At 59.3% G+C, this 23,561-nt stretch overlaps 1 protein-coding gene across 2 annotated transcripts in view; it reads left to right on the top strand.

The window, feature by feature from the left end:
- LRP1 (LDL receptor related protein 1) overlaps window positions 1–23,561 on the top strand; it is a 78,846-nt gene that overhangs the window by 40,780 nt on the left and 14,505 nt on the right. Inside the window, exons 21-57 of one of the 2 annotated variants that reach the window (XM_024576265.4) lie at window positions 1,025–1,207; window positions 1,616–1,816; window positions 3,022–3,267; window positions 4,140–4,337; window positions 5,746–5,950; window positions 6,132–6,296; window positions 6,913–7,157; window positions 7,406–7,537; window positions 7,842–8,069; window positions 8,288–8,462; window positions 8,557–8,651; window positions 8,801–8,950; window positions 9,123–9,263; window positions 9,605–9,739; window positions 11,271–11,402; window positions 11,658–11,792; window positions 11,985–12,114; window positions 12,258–12,384; window positions 12,727–12,878; window positions 12,972–13,096; window positions 13,424–13,801; window positions 15,409–15,598; window positions 17,583–17,787; window positions 18,156–18,348; window positions 18,876–19,001; window positions 19,191–19,319; window positions 19,602–19,721; window positions 19,908–20,021; window positions 20,331–20,480; window positions 20,557–20,679; window positions 21,009–21,125; window positions 21,291–21,419; window positions 21,669–21,791; window positions 21,872–22,012; window positions 22,101–22,291; window positions 23,055–23,238; window positions 23,387–23,472. In XM_024576265.4, the coding sequence (XP_024432033.2) occupies window positions 1,025–1,207; window positions 1,616–1,816; window positions 3,022–3,267; window positions 4,140–4,337; window positions 5,746–5,950; window positions 6,132–6,296; window positions 6,913–7,157; window positions 7,406–7,537; window positions 7,842–8,069; window positions 8,288–8,462; window positions 8,557–8,651; window positions 8,801–8,950; window positions 9,123–9,263; window positions 9,605–9,739; window positions 11,271–11,402; window positions 11,658–11,792; window positions 11,985–12,114; window positions 12,258–12,384; window positions 12,727–12,878; window positions 12,972–13,096; window positions 13,424–13,801; window positions 15,409–15,598; window positions 17,583–17,787; window positions 18,156–18,348; window positions 18,876–19,001; window positions 19,191–19,319; window positions 19,602–19,721; window positions 19,908–20,021; window positions 20,331–20,480; window positions 20,557–20,679; window positions 21,009–21,125; window positions 21,291–21,419; window positions 21,669–21,791; window positions 21,872–22,012; window positions 22,101–22,291; window positions 23,055–23,238; window positions 23,387–23,472 (5,999 nt within the window). The remainder of the gene's footprint in view (window positions 1–1,024; window positions 1,208–1,615; window positions 1,817–3,021; window positions 3,268–4,139; window positions 4,338–5,745; window positions 5,951–6,131; window positions 6,297–6,912; window positions 7,158–7,405; window positions 7,538–7,841; window positions 8,070–8,287; window positions 8,463–8,556; window positions 8,652–8,800; window positions 8,951–9,122; window positions 9,264–9,604; window positions 9,740–11,270; window positions 11,403–11,657; window positions 11,793–11,984; window positions 12,115–12,257; window positions 12,385–12,726; window positions 12,879–12,971; window positions 13,097–13,423; window positions 13,802–15,408; window positions 15,599–17,582; window positions 17,788–18,155; window positions 18,349–18,875; window positions 19,002–19,190; window positions 19,320–19,601; window positions 19,722–19,907; window positions 20,022–20,330; window positions 20,481–20,556; window positions 20,680–21,008; window positions 21,126–21,290; window positions 21,420–21,668; window positions 21,792–21,871; window positions 22,013–22,100; window positions 22,292–23,054; window positions 23,239–23,386; window positions 23,473–23,561) is intronic. The other variant, XM_053921288.2, reaches the window with a different exon arrangement.

Here is a 23,561-nt window from a genome sequence, read left to right as displayed (position 1 = left end):
GGTCATGTTCCTGGCCAGACGGGCGGGAACACGCGGCCCACCGCGCAGCAGCAGCTTGCGTGTTGGGTGAGGCTGGTGCGCCCTCAGCAGGCGCTGTTCCCACCCTTTCACCCGGGCCTCCTGAGTCAGATCTCGGTGTAGCAGCCTGAGTGATCCCACAGAGCCTAAGTCAGACTACGCCCCAGCCCTGCCCTGCAGCCCGCAATGGCTCCCTACATACTTAGAATTAACACCAAATGTCACTCCGCGGCCTACAAGGCCCCCCTCACCCGTCTGACCTAGGTTCCTGCCACTTGTCTCCTTCACTCTGCTCCGGCTTTGCAGCCTCAAATGTGCGCTGGGCATTTTTCCCATATGACCTGTGTACTCCTATCTCCAACTTTGCTCTAGCTGTTCCCTCTGCCTGGAATACATTTCCAGGTATTCTCGTGGTTCATGACATCCAGGCCTCTGCCCACACACCTCCTGCTCAGAGGCCTTCCCTGATCGCCCCTTGTAAGTAGCATCTCCGTCCTTCTCTGGCCAGGACCCGGCTTTGTGTGCACAGCTGTGATCACGACCTGCCGTTCCATGCTGGACGTCTGCATCATATTTTCATTGTCCGTCTTCCCCACTAGAATTTCAGCTGCATGAGGATGAGGACTTTGTCTGGCTCATGCTGGCAAACAGTGCCTGGTACACAGTAGGCAACCAATAAGTGTCTGGAGTGAATGAATGAAACAGAGGCTAGGCTGAAGTGGGGGGCATTTGAGCTCTGGCCTAGCAAATTGCTTATCGAGTCAAGCTCCTGTGTGTAAGATACAGAGGTTAGATGAGATGGTCTTTGAGCACCTGGAAGATGGAACATCCCGGACTCAGCTGTGCTTCCAAGGAGTGTCAGCGGTGCCCAGAGAGCTCCTCATCCCTGTCTCTGCTCACAGCCTCGGGCTGGGCATAGCAGGAGGGGGATTGGGAAGGCAGCCAGGGGAATGGCAGGCCTGGAGCCCCTACCCCCACCTGATGCCCTCCGTCTGTCCCCCTGCAGCCACAAGACCTCCTGGTGGCTGCCACAGTGATGAGTTCCAGTGCCGGCTGGATGGCCTGTGCATTCCCCTGCGGTGGCGTTGTGATGGGGACACTGACTGCATGGACTCCAGTGACGAGAAGAGCTGCGAGGGAGTGACCCACGTCTGTGACCCCAACGTCAAGTTTGGCTGCAAGGACTCTGGTAAAAACAAGTATTGCACAGAGCTTGTAGTGGGCAACAGGGACAGGAGAAAACCGTGCTGAGAGCAGAGCAGTGGCGAGGGCGGTGGCACTGTACTATGAGGGGTGGGGGTGGGGACATTGAGGCAAAATGGCTGCACAGGAAAAGCTCTCCATGACGTGTGGGGGGCCAGGGCCTGCCCCAAGGGCCTTGGGAGCCAAAACCCTCACCAGAGTTGAGCCTCAGCACCTCCTGCAGATCCTTTCCTCTCCATTGCCTGTGTGAATTTGACAGGAAAAGCCTCGAGGTTCCTAGTGGACCCTAAGGCATCGCAGTCGTGATCCTATTAGAGAACTCTGCTGAGTCTGGGAAGGACGTGGGGAGCCCTGCTGCCCAGGCCTGGCCCCTCACACGACACCCACCCCTCAGCTCGGTGCATCAGCAAAGCATGGGTGTGTGACGGCGACAGTGACTGTGAGGATAACTCGGACGAGGAGAACTGTGAGTCCCTGGTCTGCAGGCCACCCTCGCACCCCTGTGCCAATAACACCTCAGTCTGCCTGCCCCCTGACAAGCTGTGTGACGGCAATGATGACTGCAGCGACGGCTCGGATGAGGGAGAGCTCTGCGGTGAGGCCCGGGAAAGGGCGCGGGGGGGCGGGGGGGGGGGGGGCTGGGTAAGGGGTCTGGGCCCGGGCCATGGCGAGTGGGGTAGGGCCGGCTGTGTGGGAAAAGGTCTGAGACTAGGGAAGGGCAGCTCTGGCTGTGGGGCAAGTAGTTCCCAGAGCAGTTACCAACAGCCCGTGTTGATTTACCACTCACCTTAGCAAGAGGCCGTGCTAAGCACATCACACCACTACAGCATGTACTCCGTACATGCCAGCCCTGTGAGGCAGATGCTGTTGTCATCCCCACTTTACAGACGAGACAACTGAGGTACAGAGAGGTTAATAACTGGTCCAGGGTCACCCAGCTCCCCAAGTACTGTGGAGACAGTGCAGCGTAGCCCCTCGCCACAGGCACAGACCCCTCGCCCACACTCATGCCACAGAGCAGTGCAGAGCTGGCTTTTTTGAGAGAAAGGCAGCAGCTTGAGTGTTGATGTGGTCAGGGCAGGCTTCCCGGAGGAGGTAGGAATTTAATTGGGTTCTCAAAGATGGGCAGATCTTTCAGAGTGAGTGAGGAAGTTGGGGGAGGAGGGTGTGCTTTCAAGATCAAAAGAAATGGGGGTCAGCGGGGCGCAGGGTGTGACTTGGGGATGCGGCAGAACGGAGCAGCCTTATCTCCTGTGAGCCCTGCAGAGGGAGCGTTGGGTTTCTGAAAGGAGAGGAGTGAGAGATAAGGCGGGTTGGGACAGGCCTTGGGAGCTGCTGATGGGTCTTCTGTCAGTGCTGGCAGATCCCAGGGTGTGTTAGGACCCAGGGCGGGACATTCCTTGCTGCACCTCACCCCAAATCAGGAAGGATTGAGGAAAAGGGAATGAATTTCCAACCCTCCCAGGGAGAGGCAAAGAGCTGGGACCCCCACTGTGGGGCTCAAGAAGCAATAAGTAGAGACCAGAGAGATGCAGTTGTGATGTGGGAAGGGGGCAGGGGGAGGAAGAGAGGGGGAGGGGTGCTGCCGGTGGTGGGTGCTGGGGTCCTGGCTCTGGTTCTGAGAAAGGCTAGGAGGCAGCAGGGCGGAGGGCTGGCTGGGAATGGAAAAGAAGGATGACGCGGGCAGGGTGCAGGGGTTCTTTCTGGACTGCCCCAGACTCGGGGCCCAGCAGAGCCGAGGTCCTGCCTCCTCTGCCATCCTGATCCTGATCCTGCCCCCACCCCCATCCCGGCCCTCAGACCAGTGCTCCCTGAATAACGGTGGCTGCAGCCACAACTGCTCTGTGGCACCTGGCGAAGGCATTGTGTGTTCGTGCCCTCTGGGCATGGAGCTGGGGCCTGACAACCACACCTGTCAGATCCAGAGCTACTGTGCCAAGCACCTCAAGTGCAGCCAGAAGTGCGACCAGAACAAGTTCAGCGTGAAGTGCTCCTGCTATGAAGGATGGGTGTTGGAGCCAGATGGCGAGAGCTGCCGCAGCCTGGGTAAAGCACTGGAGGGCGGCCGGGTGGTGGGGTGGCTGGGCAACCGGGCAGGCCGCGGCAGGCTCCCGAGGGCTGGTTGGCTGGGCTCGGGCGGCTGAATGCCAAGGGCTAAGGTTTCCATCCAGGCCCAGCCCCAGAGCAAACAGAGACCCTGCCTGCCTCTTACAGTCATAAGAAACATCCAAACCTGTAGAGAATTTTTTGAGTTTGAGTCAGACCGCCAGCAATTGCCAGGAAGCAGACTCTCAACAGATTGAGAAGAATGCTCCAGAGAATGGCAGTTTTGCATCTTATTTTATGCATTAGCATCAAAGGAGTAGACATAAGGAGGGTTACATGCAATCCACTGGCGGTAGGTTAAGGGGGCAGGGAAATCTGTGGGATTGGATACGAAGTAAAATGGAGAGGCACATACTTCTCTACACTGGTGAGTACAGGACAGTTTGTAAAACTTACAGCGCGTAGAGGTGGCGTGCTGGGAATAACAGAACAACAAGGGGCTCTGTGGTCTCCTCTGGGGGTGAGGCTGTGCCCTGAGGGGTCTGGAAAAGATCATTCTGACATTTCAAAGGTCTGTTTACCTGAGATGCAAAAAGAAAATACACAGGCTCGTGTGAGGTAAAGGTTGACCTTTGTCAGGGAAGCTACAGGCCTAGGGGTGACTATCTGCTATGAATGGCTTTTAGTCAGGAAATCTTATGTTCAGACCCTTCCACGTGGTTACTTTCCATCTCTAACTGTGGGGGTCCCGCTTGGCTGGCCTCCTCTGAGCTTGCCTGGTTTATCATGTGTCTCCTTTTTTGCTCACACCTTGGACCGGGTGGCATGGAGACAGCAAGTCCTTTTTTGATCCCTACCTCAACCCCCCTCAGATCCCTTCAAGCCGTTCATCATCTTCTCCAACCGCCATGAAATCCGGCGCATTGACCTTCACAAAGGGGACTACAGCGTCCTGGTGCCTGGCCTGCGCAACACCATCGCCCTGGACTTCCACCTCAGCCAGAGCGCCCTCTACTGGACCGACGTGGTGGAGGACAAGATCTACCGCGGGAAGCTGCTGGACAATGGAGGTGACAGCATTGATGCGAGGCGCGGGATGGGGGTGGGGGGGCGGCTAGTGCTCCCCAGGGGCCACTTGAGTGCTCAGCCCAAAGCAGAAGCAGAAGCCCTTCACTCCCCCATCCCCCACACTCTCGTTAATTAGGTTAGATTTTGCTGTGGTCTCAGTGCCTGACGCCCCATAATTATCGTCAGCAGAGCTGCCAGCCTGATAATTAACAAAATGATCACCCTTTCTTTGAAAGGGCCTGGAGCTCAGCTCCCCAAATCCTAGAATTACAGGCTTGAAAGTAAAAAAGTCATTTAACGTTGGGGGTACCTGAACTCTGCCTCTGTCCCAAGGTGGCCTAACCCGTCACAGACTTCTTCCATTCAGTCAACACCACCATGCACACCGGTCCCTGGGGGGCAGCAGTGATCAAGAACAGGCCACAGTGTCCTCACTGAGCTTCAGTGCAGTGGGAACACCAGCTCTAAAGAGCAAGGAGTGCACTGTGGGATGGGACAGAAGAGGGTATTGCTGTGGATTAAAGAAAGGAGGCAAGGGGGGCAGGGAGAATGGGGGCGACATTTTAATTAAGATGGTTAAAGAAGGCCCCCTGCAAAGGTGACATCTGAGCAGAGACTTGAAAGAAGCATATCCTACTACAGGACTTTGTATCACTTGTAGTAGAGGAAACTTGGAAGCACCTCAAATGTCAAATGTCCATTGACAAGGCAATGGCTAAGTAGACTGGAGTGTTCACACTGCAACAGTTTCTAAAATAACAATGCCAAGCCCTGGCTAGTGTAGCTCAGTGGATTGAGCACCGGCTGTGAACTAAAGGGTCGCCTGTTTCATTCTCAGTCAGGGCACAAGCCTGGGTTGCGGGCCAGATCCCCAGTGGGGCCCACATAAGAGGCAACCACACATTGATGTTTCTCTCCCTCTCTTTCTCACTCCCTTCCCCCCTCTCTAAAATTAAATAGATAAAACCTTTTTAAAAAGTTATTAATAATGAGGTCCATATAAATACATTTTTCCATAAGAAAACTTCCAAGACAGTTTGTGGACTGACTTCTAGAAAGTTCTGTCCTCCTCATATTGGGTCAAGGTCTGTCCCCCAAAGCCTCCACCCCCTTCTCTGAGCTACTCCCATGGGTCAGCCTTCCAGAGAGCTGCAAGCAGAGATGGTAGCCACGTCCCCTCTTCCAGAATTCTGGAAGCCATGCTTCTCTCCTGCTTGACCTCCTGGTGGGGTGGGGGGCCTGGATGAGGAGAGTGGGGGTCTGGGAACCCCAGTTGAATCTAGAGCTCATCAGAGGTATTGACAGAGGTGTGAGAATTGAGGGTGGGTCACGGAGGGTCCCTAGGATGTCTTGACCTCAGTCCAGCCCACCCCATGGGACTCTAACCTCCCACAACCCTCTCTTCTCCAGCCCTGACCAGTTTCGAGGTGGTGATTCAGTATGGCCTGGCCACACCTGAGGGCCTGGCTGTAGACTGGATTGCAGGCAACATTTACTGGGTCGAAAGTAACCTGGACCAGATTGAGGTGGCCAAGCTGGATGGTACCCTCCGGACCACCCTGCTGGCTGGTGACATTGAGCACCCAAGGGCAATCGCACTGGATCCCCGGGACGGGTGAGGACCCTACCTAGCCCTGTGTTGGCCCCATGGCTCCCCAAAGCCTCATTCAGCCTGGCCAGAGACACCCATCTCCTCAATGCTACTCGACTCCCTCAGCCCTTTCCCTAGGATCCCACCACAACCCGTCCCCCAGGCCCCTGGCCTTGGCCCTCCTGACCTGCTCCCCACTCCCTAGGATCCTGTTTTGGACAGACTGGGATGCCAGCCTGCCCCGAATTGAGGCAGCCTCCATGAGTGGGGCTGGGCGCCGTACCATCCACCGGGAGACAGGCTCAGGTGGCTGGCCCAACGGGCTCACTGTGGACTACCTGGAGAAGAGAATCCTCTGGATCGATGCCAGGTCAGTGCCCCCCACCAGCCCCGGGAGGCCTCCATCTGCCTCTCCCTTCCAGTGCCAGGGTGGGCCGGGGTCCCAGGACCTGGCAGTGGGGAGGGTGATAAGACGACTTGAAGGAGTTAGATCCAGAACCAAGGATGCAGCCAAGGGCCGGGCTATTGGGCTGCAGTGAAGAGAGAGGAGGGGGCTAGGGGACAGATGGCAATAGAAGGAGGTGGGGGCCAGCTGTCAGGCCGCTCCGAGGGCTGAACTGCAACCTCCTGCCCTCACAGATCTGTGCACTCTCCTGGGGGGCTCTGTCTGCCCAGGGGAAGGGGGAACTTTCTCTAATTGGTCTCGGCAGAAGGGGTGCCTTTTTCTAACCTTCACCAAAGTGCTGTGCGCTAATGGCCACCCTGGGAAGAAGTGCCAGGAGTGCGGGGGCTGGGGACTGGGGACTGGGGTTCTAGACCCGGCCCCACACGGTCCTGCCGCCTGGTCATTCTGTTTGCCTTCTCTGTTCAGGAGGGTCAGCAGGAGGTGGGCCAGGGCCCTGAAGGGGCGCCCTGGGCAGGGAGCCGGGCGCCCTGAGGCTGCAGCCCCCGCCAGCACCCTCACTCTGCCCCGACCACACTCTCAGGTCAGATGCCATCTACTCAGCACGTTACGACGGCTCCGGCCACATGGAGGTGCTGCGGGGACACGAATTCCTGTCGCACCCGTTTGCAGTGACTCTGTACGGGGGGGAGGTGTACTGGACAGACTGGCGAACGAACACGCTGGCCAAGGCCAACAAGTGGACCGGCCACAATGTCACCGTGGTGCAGAGAACCAACACCCAGCCCTTCGACTTGCAGGTGTACCACCCCTCCCGGCAGCCCATGGGTAAGGGCCTGGAGGAGCCCTCAGCCTCATTAGAGGCCCTTAAGAGGGGAGAGGGCAATGGGAACAGGTGGGGGTCTGGACTGGAATGGGGGCAGGGGAGCCTGCTGACAGAGAAGGGCTGGCAGCAGGTGGCGCTGAAACAGGGACGATGAGAAGGGGTGAAAGGGAGGTGTTCTGGTGAGAAAGGCCAGGGAGGGGGGCCTGCAAGTCACAGACTGTTCTTGCGTCTCCTTGCCCCTCCCACCCAGCTCCCAACCCCTGTGAGGCCAATGGGGGCCGTGGCCCCTGCTCCCACCTGTGTCTTATCAACTACAACCGGACAGTCTCCTGCGCCTGTCCCCACCTCATGAAGCTCCACAAGGACAACACCACCTGCTATGGTAGGATGCCCCTCCCCGCAGAGCCAGGGGTAGGCCGAGGCTGCAGAGGAAGGGGTCAGCACCCGGGCTTCCTGTTGTAACTGGAGGTAGACAGTCCAGTCGTGAGGGACCTGATGGGGAGGCTCCAGGGACCGTCTCTGTAAGGCGAGGCAGGGACTCTGGCACGGAGGTCATACCCAGGGGAGGCGCTTCTTGATCACTAAGGGTCAGCAGCGAATGGAAGGAACGAGAAGGTGGGGCCCTAATCTGGGTGGGAAGCACGGAGGCAGGGGCCGCCCACAGTGACCTGCCCCGTGCTCCACAGAGTTTAAGAAGTTCCTGCTGTACGCACGTCAGATGGAGATCCGGGGAGTGGACCTGGACGCCCCCTACTACAACTACATCATCTCCTTCACGGTGCCCGATATCGACAATGTCACGGTGCTGGACTACGACGCCCGCGAGCAGCGTGTGTACTGGTCCGACGTGCGGACACAGGCCATCAAGAGGGCCTTCATCAACGGCACGGGCGTGGAGACCGTCGTCTCTGCAGGTTCTGTCTGGACCCCGCTGGCCCCTGTGGGCACAGGCGCCCCTTCCCCCGCCCTCGCTCCCTACCCTGGCCCCCAGTGCCCACGTCCCATCCCCCTGGGTCCCTCGAAGCACTCCAGCTTGGTTTTCTGATCCCTATTCTCACGGAAATCAGGCTGCCCCCACCTCCCAACCTCTGCCCTTCAAACCCCAACCACTGCCTCCCCACTGTGCCCCCAGACCTGCCAAATGCCCATGGGCTGGCTGTGGACTGGGTGTCCCGGAACCTGTTCTGGACAAGCTACGACACCAACAAGAAGCAGATTAACGTGGCCCGGCTGGATGGCTCCTTCAAGAACGCAGTGGTGCAGGGCCTGGAGCAGCCCCATGGCTTGGTTGTCCACCCGATTCGAGGGTGGGTTCCGGGCCCGGGGTTAGGAAGCGTGAGGTGCAGGTGGGGGAAGAAGAGGACTCTGAGCCTCCCCTCCCCACACCCCTCCCTCCCCCAGGAAGCTCTACTGGACCGATGGAGACAACATCAGCATGGCCAATATGGACGGCAGCAACCGCACCCTGCTCTTCAGCGGCCAGAAGGGCCCTGTGGGTATGCGCTTGCCTCTCTGTCTCCCTGAACTCCCAGCTTAGTGTGTATCCTCACCACCCTCCCCCCAAAACCACACGCCCCTCACACATTCCCAGAGGGAAGTAGCCCGGCTGGGGCAGGTGCCATGCTCTCCACCCACCCTCTTCCAGGCCTGGCTATTGACTTCCCTGAAAGCAAACTCTACTGGGTCAGCTCCGGGAACCACACCATCAACCGCTGCAATCTGGACGGGAGTGGGCTCGAGATCATCGACACCATGCGGAACCAGCTGGGCAAGGCCACAGCGCTGGCCATCATGGGTGAGGGCCATCGGGTGGGAGCAGGGACAGGAGCAAGCCAGGCCAGGCTGGGTTGGCTGGGAAGGCAGGAGCTGGCCGGGGGACAACCTGCTCAACCTGCCAGGCCCTTTGGGAGAACCGGGTGGGAGGGTGGAGGGCCCTCCCACATGTCTCATCCCGCCTGCTGCTCCAGGAGACAAGCTGTGGTGGGCAGATCAGGTGTCAGAGAAGATGGGCACGTGCAACAAGGCTGACGGCTCGGGCTCTGTGGTTCTGCGGAACAGCACCACCCTAGTGATGCACATGAAGGTCTATGACGAGAGCATCCAGCTGGGTGAGACGGGGTCAAGGGGCAGGGGGTGTGGGATGGAGTCAGAGGTCAAGGCTGCAGCCAGCAGTGGCTGCAGGAACCCCTGGGCAATCCAGTGTACGGGAACGAAAATGGGATGGGCTCCTCTCACCGTGCAAAGGGGCTCCCCTTTCTGATTCTCACTGAAGTGCCATATAGGCTCACAGCAGCCCGAGCCACTGGGACGGGGCCAGGACAGCAGAGTTAGGTGGTGACTCCCACAAAGTCCAGGGTGAGACAGTGACTCTCTCCCTGCATAGCACGAGCCTGACACTGAGGTCCCAAGGAGGCCTGCTAACCCTTTTATGCTGTGACCCCTCCCCCAGGGCACGAGAGTACCAACCCCTGCAGTGTCAACAACGGGGACTGCTCCCAGCTCTGCCTGCCCACGTCGGAGTCCACCCGCTCCTGCATGTGCACGGCCGGCTACAGCCTCCGGAGTGGCCAGCAGGCCTGTGAGGGTCAGTGCCCCTGCCTCTCCCCCTACTTTGACCCAGGTCCACAGCACCAATCGGTCCTCCCCTATAGCCCCTCTCCTGTCCTCGCCTTGGTAACAGGACTGCTCTCATCTGGTATTATTAAGGGTCTCTGAGTTGGATGCTTAGTGGGTAAGCCCCTCTGTGCTGGGTGCTGCGGGGGTAGCCAGGGAACAAAAGGCCCTGTCCCTGTGCTCTGCAGCCTCAACCAGAAGGGGGGCTGATATGTAGGTGAAACTGGATCACGAAGTAGCTCGACTTCAGTAGGATTTGGGAGAAACAGACGTCAAAAGGCAGTGCCAGGGCCACCTCCAGGGAATGGGTGTGCTGGGGGCTAGGTTTTATCGGACGAGTGGGATTCGAGTGAAGGGTCGGTGTACCAGGCATGCGGTCCAGAGCAGCAAGAGGGCGAGTGCGGGGCCCTGAGGTGCCAGGCCCGGGTGGTGGGCAGGGTGTGGGGGAGTCGTGGCGTTGGGCTGTGAGGGAGGGCAGGGCCACGGGGTCTCAGCCAGGCCAGCCTGGAAAGTTGTGTTTGGGGCAGATTAACCTGGTGCACAGCGCAGGCTGAATGGGGGAGGGAGAAACTGAGGCAGTTAGACCTGTTAGGAGGCTGTCAGAGTAACCCCCATGTTAGGAGATGGGGCCTGGGCTGGGGCCGAAGAGAAGGCATAAAACTCGGAGACATTTCACAAGAACTTGCCGACTGCTGTATGAGCCTGCCCCTGACAGTGTTTCCCAAAGTGCACTCCTGGGCGCCTCCCTCTTTGATGTGGGTGGATGTTACAGAAACTAACACTGGTTGAACAAAATGTAAGAGTTGCTTTTTTGCTGTAGAATGTCTGAGAGCCTTGAACATGCTCATCTGCACTGAAAATTTTTCAAGAAAAGACTAGTGTTTGGAGTTTTCCCCAATTCACTAAACCACGAGTCTTTTTTTTTATTTTCGTGGAGCCTGAGCAACCTGGCCCATTTGAGGATTCATTTGGGGACACACTGTATCAAGTGATAAAGGCAAGAGAGGATTCTGGGATGCGTGAATACGACGCCTCATAAGAAATGGGAAACCAGAATGAGGCTGGCTCAGGAGCAAGCTGTTGGGATGTTGAGTTTCAGGTGTTAGAGAGAGGAGAGGACAAAGAGGAAACTGGGATGGAAATCTAAATTTGGGAGTCTTAAAGTATGATTATCTTGTCCGAACTTTCCCAGATTCTCTGTAATGCCTTTGGGGGTGCAGGGTTGTATTGAGGGAGGCAGGACCCGGAGATTGGAGCACAGAGAGAAACAGCCAGGCCTCTGCTGCCCTCTGGTGGGAGGCTAGAGACCTTGCAGGTAGTTCCCCAGAGTATGTTCCTTCCCAGGCTAGGGTGTGGGTGTATATGTGTGTTGAGGGGGAAGAACATAGCTGGGGGAAAGATGTCAAAGGGGACACAAAGGAGGGATGCAGGTGTGAGGGTGACAGAAGCCAAGTTTTAAAGAGGTGTCAATGAGGCCCATGCCTGAAAGATTCTTGTTTCAGGTGTGGGCTCTTTCCTCCTGTACTCCGTGCATGAGGGAATCCGAGGAATCCCCCTGGACCCGAATGACAAGTCAGACGCCCTGGTCCCCGTGTCGGGGACTTCCCTGGCTGTCGGCATCGACTTCCATGCTGGTGAGACATTTGATGGCAGGGGTAGTGGGGCATGACCTTTGAGGGCAGTGTGCTCTTGGAGGTCCAGTGTCAGGCAGCCTGACCTCAGCTGGAGGGGGGACACTTGCACACAGCTGTCCCCACCCCTCTTTATCTGCCCTTCTAAGCCCCCTGTCCCCCAGCACTCACTCACCTCTATCCCGATCTCACATAATTTGACCCCCCACCTTGGCCCTGCCTTGTTGGGCATCCCCATGTTGGCTTCTCCACCCCCAGAAAATGACACCATTTACTGGGTGGACATGGGCCTCAGCACCATCAGCCGGGCTAAGCGAGACCAGACGTGGCGCGAGGATGTGGTGACCAATGGCATTGGGCGCGTGGAGGGGATCGCAGTGGACTGGATTGCAGGTGAGCCATGGCAGAGTGTGGGGCTCCAGGTGAGGCAGAGGATGGTGGGAAGTGGGTGGAGAAGGAGGGATCTGAGGAGAAGGGGCAGGCGGGAGCAGATAGGGGAGCAGCAGGGGTAGCTGAGGGCTGGGAGGGGACCAGGTGTGTGTGCCCCCGCCCCGCCCCCTGAGCGCCCACCTGCTCCTTCCTCAGGCAACATCTACTGGACCGACCAGGGCTTTGACGTCATCGAGGTCGCCCGGCTCAATGGCTCTTTCCGCTACGTGGTCATCTCTCAGGGTCTGGACAAGCCCCGGGCCATCACTGTTCACCCGGAGAAGGGGTGAGGAGCTGGACAACCTGGCCAGTGCCCATTCCTGGCTCTGGCCTGGCCCAGTCACTCTGGCCACAGCCCACACAGAACATGGGGGGTCTCTCTCCTCCATGTTCTGGTGACTGAGCCCCATGTCTCCCTCCACCCAACAGGTACTTATTCTGGACTGAGTGGGGCCAGTACCCACGTATTGAGCGGTCTCGGCTGGATGGCACTGAGCGGGTGGTGCTGGTTAACGTCAGCATCAGCTGGCCCAATGGCATCTCAGTGGACTACCAGGTTCGGACACCAGCTTGGCCCAGCGGTCAAGGGGTAGACCCTGTGCCCTGGGCGGAAGCTCCCCTGACCCTGTGCCCTGCCCACTGTGAGTCTCCCTGCAGTGGCTCCCCATTGGGTAGGAAGATGTGGACACAGGGAGTCATGGGGCCTTCTGGCCCAGTCCCCATCCAGAGTAGGACTCCTACCGCCCCAGAAATGGTGGAGGAGGGTCCCTCAGAAGTGGGGACTGGCAGGAACTCTGGAGGTTGGCAGGTCAGAGACCGGGAGGAGGTGGAGGAAGGAGGAGGAGGAATGAGTGGGGCCACGGGCCCTGGAAGTGAGGTGGGTACCTCCGGCCTGTAGGATGGGAAGCTGTACTGGTGCGACGCCCGGACAGACAAGATCGAGCGGATTGACCTGGAGACGGGAGAGAACCGCGAGGTGGTTCTGTCCAGCAACAACATGGACATGTTCTCTGTGTCTGTGTTTGAGGATTTCATCTACTGGAGTGACAGGTGAGGGCTTCCGTCCCAGCCTTCTCCTCCGATCTGTCCCCTCCTTCCTGGCCCCAGCCGAGTTCTTGCTCACGGCCCCTCCTTTCCCCCCAGGACTCACGCCAATGGCTCCATCAAACGCGGGAGCAAAGACAATGCCACTGACTCTGTGCCCCTGCGGACGGGCATCGGCGTCCAGCTCAAAGACATCAAGGTCTTCAACCGGGACCGGCAGAAAGGTGAGGCCGGGTATGGAGGGAGAGGTCAGAGGGGCCCTGGCCTGTGAGTGCGCACCCCAGAGAACCCAGAGTGAGAGGGGCTGGGAGAGAAATAAGACCCAAAGGGGCACTTTCCAGCGGCCCCAGGGACCCAAGGGTGGCGAGCAGGAGCTGAGGAGCCCTAGGACTGACCTGGTGCTTACCGTAGGGGCCTGGAGGGTTGTCTGAACTGGGGATCCTGGGACAGAGCAGGGTGCCACCCAGCCAAGCTGACAGAGCACCAGTGAGCCTTTCCCCAAGGCAGGCCTGCCCTCCGTAACCCCCTCCTTCCCCATGCCCTCCCCCCAGGCACCAACATATGTGCGGCAGCCAACGGCGGGTGCCAGCAGCTGTGCCTGTACCGGGGCAATGGGCAGCGGGCCTGCGCCTGTGCCCACGGGATGCTGGCGGAAGACGGGGCGTCATGCCGCGAGTACGCTGGCTACCTGCTCTACTCGGAGCGCACCATCCTCAAGAGCATCCACCTGTCGGATGAGCGCAACCTCAACGCGCCTGTGCAGCCCTTCGAGGACCCTGAGCACATGAAGAACGTCATCGCTCTGGCCTTCGACTACCGAGCAGGCACCTCCCCGGGCACCCCCAACCGCATCTTCTTCAGTGATATCCACTTCGGGAATATCCAGCAGATCAACGACGACGGCACCGGGAGGATCACCATCGTGGAGAGTAAGCCCAGATCCTGAATCTTCCTAGGAAGGGGTGTGGGGTATGGGTGAAGCAGCACAGACTCAGGGTGGAAGAGCGGGCAGATCTCAGCCAGCCCACCCCTGCCCCATCTGAATCGCCCTGCCTCCGGGCCCCTGCCAGTGGTGACAGGCTGCCAGTGGATCACACTGTGCCCGTTGTAGTTCCTGAAATGTTTCTTCTCCTTTGGACACAGCCTTGGCTCCCTTCTGCTTCCCTGTCTGGTCCTGTTCACCCCCAGGCCGCACAGAAATAGCTCCAGCTGTCCTGTGTGTGGCCAGTGCTCACGGCATGGGCTGCAGTGTTTCTGTCACCTGGGCAAGCTGCCTATGCGCCCCAGGCCTGTTTCTTGTTTGTATAGAGACAGGAACACCTGAGGCAGCAGGTTGGGAGGCTTAGCGCAGGACAGGACATGTGGTGCCCGTTCCATGATGGGCAGTGGGCGCCACAGCTGTCGTCCTAGGATGGCCTTTCAGCTGTTTGAAAACTGTATTTTGTTCTTCTACGGTCTTGTCTTCTCCAGGCTGGGACCCCACCTACCCCCAGGTCCTTCGACTCATTCATTTGTTCATTTATTCATTCCTTCGTTTCTTCATTCATCCCATCCATAAAGACCTGCCAGACACTGAACTAGGTGTCGGGTATACAGTGGTGATAAGAACAGACCTGCCCTTTCAGCCTCCTCTGGAAACTTTCTGCTTCACATAGTCCAGTCCACATGTCTGTCTAAAAATGTAGTATCCAAAACTGAACTCGATACTCTGAAATCTGGGCTTGATCGGGAGAGACTGGCAGAGTGTTCCCTCCCTTCGGGCCATTGTTCTGGCTACAATGCTTCCATTAAGGCAGCCTTCTGGCAACCACGCGGTCCTACAGCGTGAAGCCACTAAAACCCTGAAGTCTTTTTCTCTTAAAGACTAGTGCACTGTCTCTCTCTCATTGTGCACTTAATTCTTTAACCTGAGCCCTGGCTGGTGTGGCTCAGTGGGTTGAGTGCTGGCCTGTAAATCAAAAGGTCTCCGGTTCAATTCCCGGTCAGGGCACATGCCTGGGTCGCAGGCCAGGTCCCCCGTTGGGGGCGTGTGAGAGGCAACCAATTTCATGTCAATGTTTTTCTCCCTTTCTTTCTCCCTCCTTTCTTCTCTCTCTAAAAATAAATAAAGTCTTAAAAAAATTTTTGTAATTCTTTCACCTGAGTTTAAGATGTCTACAAAACAATCTAGTTCAGGGTCTTTTTTAATGAAGAAGCTCCCCACTACAGCCCAAGTAGGATTTGATTTACTGAAACCCAGTTCGCACCCAACATGGCAGAACTTGAGCTCCAGGGAGACCTGACTGCAGTGTGGAGTCTGACATGCCCAGCAGTGGGAGGTGCAGGAAGAAGGGTCCGCCAGACAGCCCCTGCGGTGTTCGGGTGGGAAACGGCAATCCCACAGGGTTTGGGGGCACCAGGGGCTGTGCCCCCACCAGCTCCCCAGGTCCTACACATCTCTTCCAACATATGCCAGGGACATGGGTGCCCCAGGCTGTCCGCCTTAGCCCAGCGCTCTGGCCCTAACCCAACTTATGGCTCTTCCTTCTCCTCATAGATGTGGGCTCCGTGGAAGGCCTGGCCTATCACCGTGGCTGGGACACTCTCTACTGGACGAGCTATACGACATCCACCATCACCCGCCACACGGTGGACCAGACCCGCACAGGGGCCTTCGAGCGAGAGACGGTCATCACCATGTCAGGAGACGACCACCCAAGGGCCTTCGTGCTGGACGAGTGCCAGAAGTGAGTTCCAGGGCCTGAGGGGGGCAGCTCACAGAGGGGCAGGAACTGCCCCACGCAGACCTGGGCAGGAGGTGCAGAAGAGGCTGGCTCTAACCTGAGCTCAGCCACTTCCTTGCTATTTGAACTTAGACCAGCTACATGACCTCTCTGAGCTTCGGCTTCCTCCTCTATCACATGAGGATGATAATATTTCAGGTGCCTGAACCTCGGGGAGGATCAGAACAGGGGCTGTGGAGGGCCTTCTGACCTTCTGATTGTTTGATTCATTCATCAGAGAGCCATGTTCGAGGCACGGAGTCGGTCCTATGTGTTTCTCGTACTCTAAGCTTCAGGCAAAGGCTGTCCACTGAACACCTGTTGTGTGGACACCTTGGCTTGGGCCCATTCAAGCCCCCTGGCCAGGGAGAGGAACCCTATCGTGGGAAGCGCTGATGAGCAGCTCAGGGCTGTCATGATAACTGAGAGGCACCGTGGAGGTGGCAGGCTGGCACAGGGCCTAGAGGTGGAAAGGCCAGGGAAGGGCAGAACAGACAGGGGGTACTCTGAGAAAGAGCAACAGGACGGGGAGCTCCAGGCAGAGAGGGACCTTAAGGGACTTCCCACACCTGATCAAAAAATCCCAATGCAGCCCTGACTGGTGTGGCTCATTTGGTTGGGCTTCATGCCTCCAAGTTAAAAGTTGCTGGTTTGATTCCCAGTCAAGGCACATGCCTGGGTTGTGGGTTCAATCCCCAGTTGGTGCACATCCATAAGGCAGCTGTTTCTTACATCAATATTTTGCTCCCTTCCTTCCTCCCTCCCTTCCCCCCTCTCTTAAAAATAGATGAATAACATCTTCAAAAGAAATCATTCCCATGGGGGTGGGGCGGATGGTGCAGGCCTGAGGATGGCCCAGGAGGCTGCGCTGAGGTTGCAAAGGAGTCCAGAACACAAGCCCTACAAGCCCACTGGCCGAAGGCAACTCTGTGGCCAGAACACCAGAGGGGCAGAGGGAGGAGCTGCACAGAGGCCCTGAGGGAGGAGGATGGCGGGTCCTCAGCAAGCTGGAGATGGGACTGGCCGCTGTACAGTTTGGTGGCTCGCAAACTCCAGGAGGCATGAGGCTGGCCTGGGGATCGCTGGTTCCCCGGCCCCACCCCAAGCCTACGGCAGTCAGTCCCTAGGACTGAGGACCTGGAATCACGATCCAGTGCAGGTGGGGTGAGGACCACACTGTCACACCCACTGGAGTGCTTCACCAGCCCTGTGGTCTTCCATACCCATCTCTGGAGACTTACCACCCCGGAGAGGAGCACAGTGGGGCCGGCCAGCCCCACCGACTTCTCTACTGAAAGCAGGCTGAGAGGTGCATTCGAGGGTAGAGCTGGGGCTCAGACCCCAAACATGAAAAGGCCTGAAATTATGGAGAAGGTGATTCAGAAGACTTCTTGAGGGCAGGGTCCATGCCTCCCTAGGACCTAGGACAAAATAGACACTCGACAGGGGTCTCCTGGATGCAAGGAGAAGAGAGCATCGATAAAATAATAGAAAACAGCCACAGAGCATTTACTGGCTGTCTTTAAGATGAATATTAACTCATTAAGTCCTCCAACCACCCTGTGGGATGGGAAGCAGTGTCCTGACATCACAAAGGAGGACACCGAGGCACCGAGAGGTTGGGTCCCCAGGCGGTCAGTGGTGGATCCGGGACAGGAACCCCGGAGCCTCACTGGCATGGCTGCCTGGCTGCACTGTCTCAGTGAGGGCAAGAGCTCATTCTGCAGATGCTGAGGAATACATGTGAGCAAGGACTGTGGCCGCCAGACCCTCCCTAGGCACCAGGGCTGTGTTGGCCTTAGCAGCTCGAAGCTTGCTTTTGGACCTGGGGTCCAGTTCACACCCTGGCCAACCCCTGGGTTGAGATCGTCTACATGCCCTGGCCTGGGCCCTGCATGCAGACCCCTTGGCTTTGACCCCTGTTTTGCGTGTCCCTCTCCTCCCCCAGCCTAATGTTCTGGACCAACTGGAACGAGCAGCACCCTAGCATCATGCGAGCAGCCCTGTCGGGAGCCAACGCCCTGACTCTCATCGAGAAGGACATCCGCACGCCCAACGGCCTGGCCATTGACCACCGTGCCGAGAAACTCTACTTCTCTGACGCCACCCTGGACAAGATCGAGCGGTGCGAATATGATGGCTCCCACCGCTATGTGAGTCTCCAGGGCAGGCGGGACGGCGGCACCAGGGGGCGGGGTCTGCGGGTGGTTGGTCATCCAAGGAGGGTTGCAGCTAGGCAGAGTAGCAGAAAGGGAGGCCACGTGGCAGGAAGAACCAGGAAAACCGAGAAGCCCGGTCCAGGCCCTGACGCTGCCACTTACCTGTGTGGCCCTGTGCAATTCTCCCCTTCCAGGCTCGGCTTCCTCGTCAGTTAAGTGAGCGATGTGGCAAGATGCCTCTGCAGGTCCTTCCCATCCTGTGACTGGGTCTAGGGGCCTAGGCCAGGGAGCCAGCTGCAGGGGGTGGAGGCAGGGCGAGAGGCCCAAGCGACACCTGCGACGGGAAGGCACTATTTCCACAGGTGATCCTGAAGTCGGAGCCAGTCCACCCCTTCGGGCTGGCCGTGTACGGGGAGCACATCTTCTGGACCGACTGGGTGCGGCGGGCTGTGCAGCGGGCCAACAAGTATGTGGGCAGCGACATGAAGATGCTGCGCGTGGACATCCCCCAACAGCCCATGGGCATCATTGCCGTGGCCAATGACACCAACAGCTGTGAGTGGGGCCGCTGCCTCCAGACTTGCCGTCCCACCCATCCTGCCAGCACACACATGCACGTGCACACTCACGCACACTCACACTCACACTCATACCACCCACCTCTGGTCTCAGCACGCACTTTCGTCACTCCACCTTCCCAGAACCACGTATCCCCTGGAACCTGAGCACACACTCGCAGCCCAGGCTTCACCTGCACCTCCCTCTGCGTACATACAGACTCATCCCCACACTGGGCCTGGCTGACTGGGTGTCTGCTGTGCAGACCTGCAGCTTTCCCCGGCCCCTCAGGCAGGCCCTGGGCCCCCCCACCACACAGGTGATCTGACAGCTCCATAGACCTGACTCCCCACACCTGGAATTCCGTATCACTCTGCCTCAGGCTCCCCAAACTCCCCGTACCTCCACCGTGTACCTGCCACAGCCAGTGCCTGGAAGCTCAGCGAAGCCAGGGGGTAGGCGTGGCATTCCGTCTGTGCCTGGCAGGCAGCTCTCTTAGTCTCCCTCCTCTCTCCCGGCCCCAGGTGAACTCTCCCCGTGCCGCCTCAACAATGAGGGCTGCCAGGACCTGTGTCTGCTCACCCACCAAGGCCATGTCAACTGCTCTTGCCGAGGTGGCCGCATCCTCCAGGAGGACTTCACCTGCAGGGGTGAGACAGGAAGTGAGGGAGGAGGGCACCAGCAGGGGACCCACTCCTCCCAGACTCCCCCAACAGCCCAGCCCCTGAACCTTTCACCAAGGGGAAACTGAGGATGACCTCAGTTCTGGTGGGGAGAGGACAGGGGCCCTTGGGGCCCCAGGGTGCTGGCTCACGAAGCTCCTCTGCCTCCCTCCCTAGCGGTGAATTCCTCTTGCCGAGCACAAGATGAGTTCGAGTGTGCCAATGGCGAGTGTATCAACTTCAGCCTGACATGTGACGGCGTCTCCCACTGCAAGGACAAGTCGGACGAGAAGCCGTCCTACTGCAGTAAGGAGCTACCTCCTGCAGCCCCGGGCCTCCAGCCAGCAGGGCAGGGCATGGGAGTGAGAGGAGTAAAAGCTTCATGACCCAGCGCCAAGGCCTAGAAGGAGTTCTGAGAGCTCATGGAGGGCAGAGCCATCGCGAGCCCTGTGCCAGGCCCAGAGCAGGGGCTACATACACAGTTTCTCGAGGGAAAGAGTGCGTGACGTACCATTAGACGCAGATGCAGCCCCTCTGCTGTAGCTGCTACTGATTTGTGGCCTGCCCCCCCCCCCCCCCCCCCCGCAGATTCCCGCCGCTGCAAGAAGACTTTTCGCCAGTGCAACAACGGCCGCTGTGTGTCCAACATGCTGTGGTGCAACGGGGTGGATGACTGCGGGGACGGCTCCGACGAGATTCCCTGCAACAGTGAGTGGGGCGCTGCCTGGACTCCACCCTCCACCTCTGCCCCACCCCACCCCCGGCTGAGCTTCGGGCCCCAGGTGCCGGGGGAGTCTGGTTTGGGGTACTCTGTGGGCCAGGCGCTCTGGCTGGGCTGTCCTGGACCCCGTGGGGAGGACCCAGTGTGATGGTGCTGGGTGGGCACTGTTCTAGAGACGGCCTGTGGTGCCGGTGAGTTCCGCTGCCGGGACGGCACGTGCATCGGGAACTCCAGTCGCTGCAACCAGTTCGTGGACTGTGATGACGCCTCGGATGAGATGAACTGCAGTGAGTGGTGCCCCCTCCCAGGGCCTCCCTGGCTCCTGCCGTGCCACTCCCCCATCCTGCCTGGCATCCCTCTCTGCCTTCCTTCTGGCCCACAAGGGCAGCCTCAGCCCCCTCACCTGTCCCCTGCCTCCAGGCCTGGGCTCTCCTGGGAATTGGGGGTGGGAGGCAGTGAGTGGAAGGTGTGGACAGCACCCCACCTGAAGGACACTGTTCAACTTTCCAAAACACGAAGACCCCGTGTGGCCAGTAGCAACCTGGGACGGTGTTTGGTGGGAACTGGTGTCACCCCTCATCCCCGCCCCTCGCCAGGTGCCACCGACTGCAGCAGCTACTTCCGCCTGGGGGTGAAGGGCGTGCGCTTCCAGCCCTGTGAGCGGACCTCCCTCTGCTACGCGCCCAGCTGGGTGTGTGACGGCGCTAACGACTGCGGGGACTACAGCGACGAGCGAGACTGCCCAGGTCCGAGAGCGGTCAGGCGTGAGGTGGGCAGCGGGCGCTCAGAGGGAGCGGTGCCCTCATGCCTCTCTCACCCCAGGTGTGAAGCGCCCCAGATGCCCCCTGAATTACTTTGCCTGCCCCAGTGGGCGCTGCATCCCCATGAGCTGGACGTGTGATAAGGAGGATGACTGTGAACACGGAGAGGATGAAACCCACTGCAGTGAGTGACCACAGCACCCCAGCACCTGAGCGGGGCGCCCAGAGGACCCACCAGGGGCCAGGGCTTCCCCAGAGCCACTGAGACCCTGTCCAGGCCCCACCTCTCAGCTCCCACTAGAAAATGCCCTCCTGGGAAGAGGGCACCCAGGGCCTTCCCCGCTTGGCCCCCACCCAGACCCTCAAGAGAGAGGGGTCATCTCCCGAGCTCCTGTTGAGGCTCCACAGAGGGGTGCTGTGGGTCCCTCTCCCATCCACCCTGTGGTACCTGCCTGCCCAGCTGCATGACCTACTGTCCCCTCCCCCATCTAACTGGGCCTTTGACCGCCCCAGACAAGTTCTGCTCAGAGGCCCAGTTTGAATGCCAGAACCATCGCTGCATCTCCAAGCAGTGGCTGTGTGATGGCAGCGATGACTGCGGGGACAGCTCCGACGAGGCGGCTCACTGTGGTGAGGGGGGTCGGGTGCTGGCTGGGGAGGTGCCTGGGAGGGACAGACACCCTCCTCACACTCACACACACACACACATACACAGCCTCTCACAGGAGGGACAGCATAGCGGCAGAGACAGCCCCCAGCTGCTCCTGAGTCAGCAGCTCCCTGTTCCTTCCACAGAAGGAAAGACGTGTGGCCCCAACTCCTTCTCCTGCCCGGGCACCCACGTGTGCGTCCCCGAGCGCTGGCTCTGTGACGGAGACAAGGACTGTGCTGACGGCGCTGATGAGAGCGTCACAGCCGGCTGCTGTGAGTGGTGGGATGGACAGCAAGTAGCACAGTCTCACTTTGCACAAGGGGAAACTGAGGCCAAGAAGAGGAAGTGCTTTGGCAGGGGTCCCCCCGTTGGTTAGTGGCAGAGCCCTATCTACAGCTCAGGTGTCGGACCCCTGTCCAGGGCTCTGCCCGTTCTACCACTTGGGCCACAGGGAGGTCTGGGGGGTGACGGTCAGCGGCTGGTTGGGGGGGCTGAGGGGCCGCGTCCACCTCTGTCCACAGTGTACAACAGCACCTGCGACGACCGCGAGTTCATGTGCCAGAACCGCCAGTGCATCCCCAAGCATTTCGTGTGTGACCACGACCGCGACTGCGCTGACGGCTCCGACGAGTCCCCTGAGTGTGGTGAGCCCCGGGCTGTGGGCGGACACAGGCCCTGTCCTTGCCGTGCCAGGCCACCCGCCTCACCTGCCCCGCTCCCCCAGAGTACCCGACCTGTGGCCCCAATGAGTTCCGCTGTGCCAACGGGCGCTGCCTGAGCTCCCGCCAGTGGGAGTGCGACGGGGAAAACGACTGCCATGACCAGAGCGACGAGGCCCCCGCGAACCCGCACTGCACCAGCCCAGGTGGGCCGACGCCCGGCTCCCCGCTCTCCCCTTGCTGCCCACATCTGCTCCCAGGACCCGCTGACCCGCCGCCTGTGCCCCTCCCTAGAGCACAAGTGCTACGCCCCTTCGCAGTTCCTGTGCAGCAGTGGGCGCTGCGTGGCCGAGGCGCTGCTTTGCAATGGTCAAGACGACTGCGGCGACGGCTCGGATGAGCGGGGCTGCCACGTCAATGAGTGTCTCAGCCCCAAGCTCAGCGGCTGCAGCCAGGAGTGTGAAGACCTCAAGATCGGCTTCAAGGTGTGCCCCGCCCCCATTCATTCATTCCTTTGTTCAACAAGGGCCCGGACAGCACCTGCTCTACCAGCAGCATCCCAGGCAGTGGGCACCAGCAGTGAACAAAACGGGACTCTGCTTGGGTGGGTCCTGCACCCATTTGGAAGGTGGAGCCTGCAGGCTTTGCTGGCGCCTGAGGGAAGGGCGGGGAGGACAAGGCTGTGCAGGTGCCAAGTAGGTGATGTACAGGGCTGCAGTTCAAGGGAAGAGCCAGACAGGAGAGCGAAATCTGGGAGTTATCACCATAGGGACCACACTGAAGTCCATGAGTCTGGACCCCCAAGGGAGTGAGCATTGATGGAGAAGCAGGGAAGCCCACGGCCTGAACCCTGTGCTCGGCCACCCCAAGGGTGGGAGGGAAGGGGCAGCAGCTGGGGCTGGAGAACAGCAAGTGAAGAAAGCATTGGAGAGGAGCTTGGTCAGCTCTGCCAAATGATGCCCACGGGTCACATGAGATGAGGCCCGAGCACCGCCCTGTGGACCTGGAAACACAGTGGCCATTGGGGACTCACTCCAGTGTGAGTGGGGTGACGGCCAGCTGACTGGCACTGTCGACTCCACACCTGTGTGCTACCTGCCTCCCCTGGCAAGTCTGGGCTTTCCTGGTGGTGGGAACCAGAGTCCTACGAGGGCTTCCGACCCCAGGTCCCCGGGGGCGGGAGGCCGTCAGATCTGGGGAGGCTGAGACCCCTGCCCAGTCCCCAGCCAAGGCTCCCTGTGCCCGCAGTGCCGCTGCCACCCCGGCTTCCGGCTGAAGGATGATGGCCGCACGTGTGCGGATGTGGACGAGTGCAGCACCACCTTCCCCTGCAGCCAGCTCTGCATCAACACCCATGGCAGCTACAAGTGCCTGTGTGTGGAGGGCTACGCCCCCCGCAGCGGCGACCCCCACAGCTGCAAGGCTGTGACCGGTGAGATGGGGTGTGGAGAGCATGAGATGGCCTCGTCAGCTGGGCGCTGCAGAGGCAGAGCTGACAGCAGAGCTCACTACAGGCTGGGACCTGGGGGGCTAGAATGTGCCCCCCAGCTACTGGCTAAGCCAGGATCCTCTGTCTCCAGATGAGGAGCCGTTTCTGATCTTTGCCAACCGGTACTACCTGCGCAAGCTCAACTTGGATGGCTCCAACTACACGTTGCTCAAGCAGGTAGCAGACCCAGCCTCCTGCACCCCCAGGCGCCCAGGCCCAGAGCGACTGCCCTCGCCCCATGCAGCCCCACGTCCCCCCCGCTGGGC

The sequence above is a fragment of the Desmodus rotundus genome, chromosome 3 (genome assembly GCF_022682495.2).
Source record: "Desmodus rotundus isolate HL8 chromosome 3, HLdesRot8A.1, whole genome shotgun sequence".
NCBI lineage: Eukaryota > Metazoa > Chordata > Mammalia > Chiroptera > Phyllostomidae > Desmodus > Desmodus rotundus.
The sequence above is the reverse complement of the archived record's forward strand: the minus strand, read 5'-3'. Positions and strand labels throughout refer to the sequence as shown.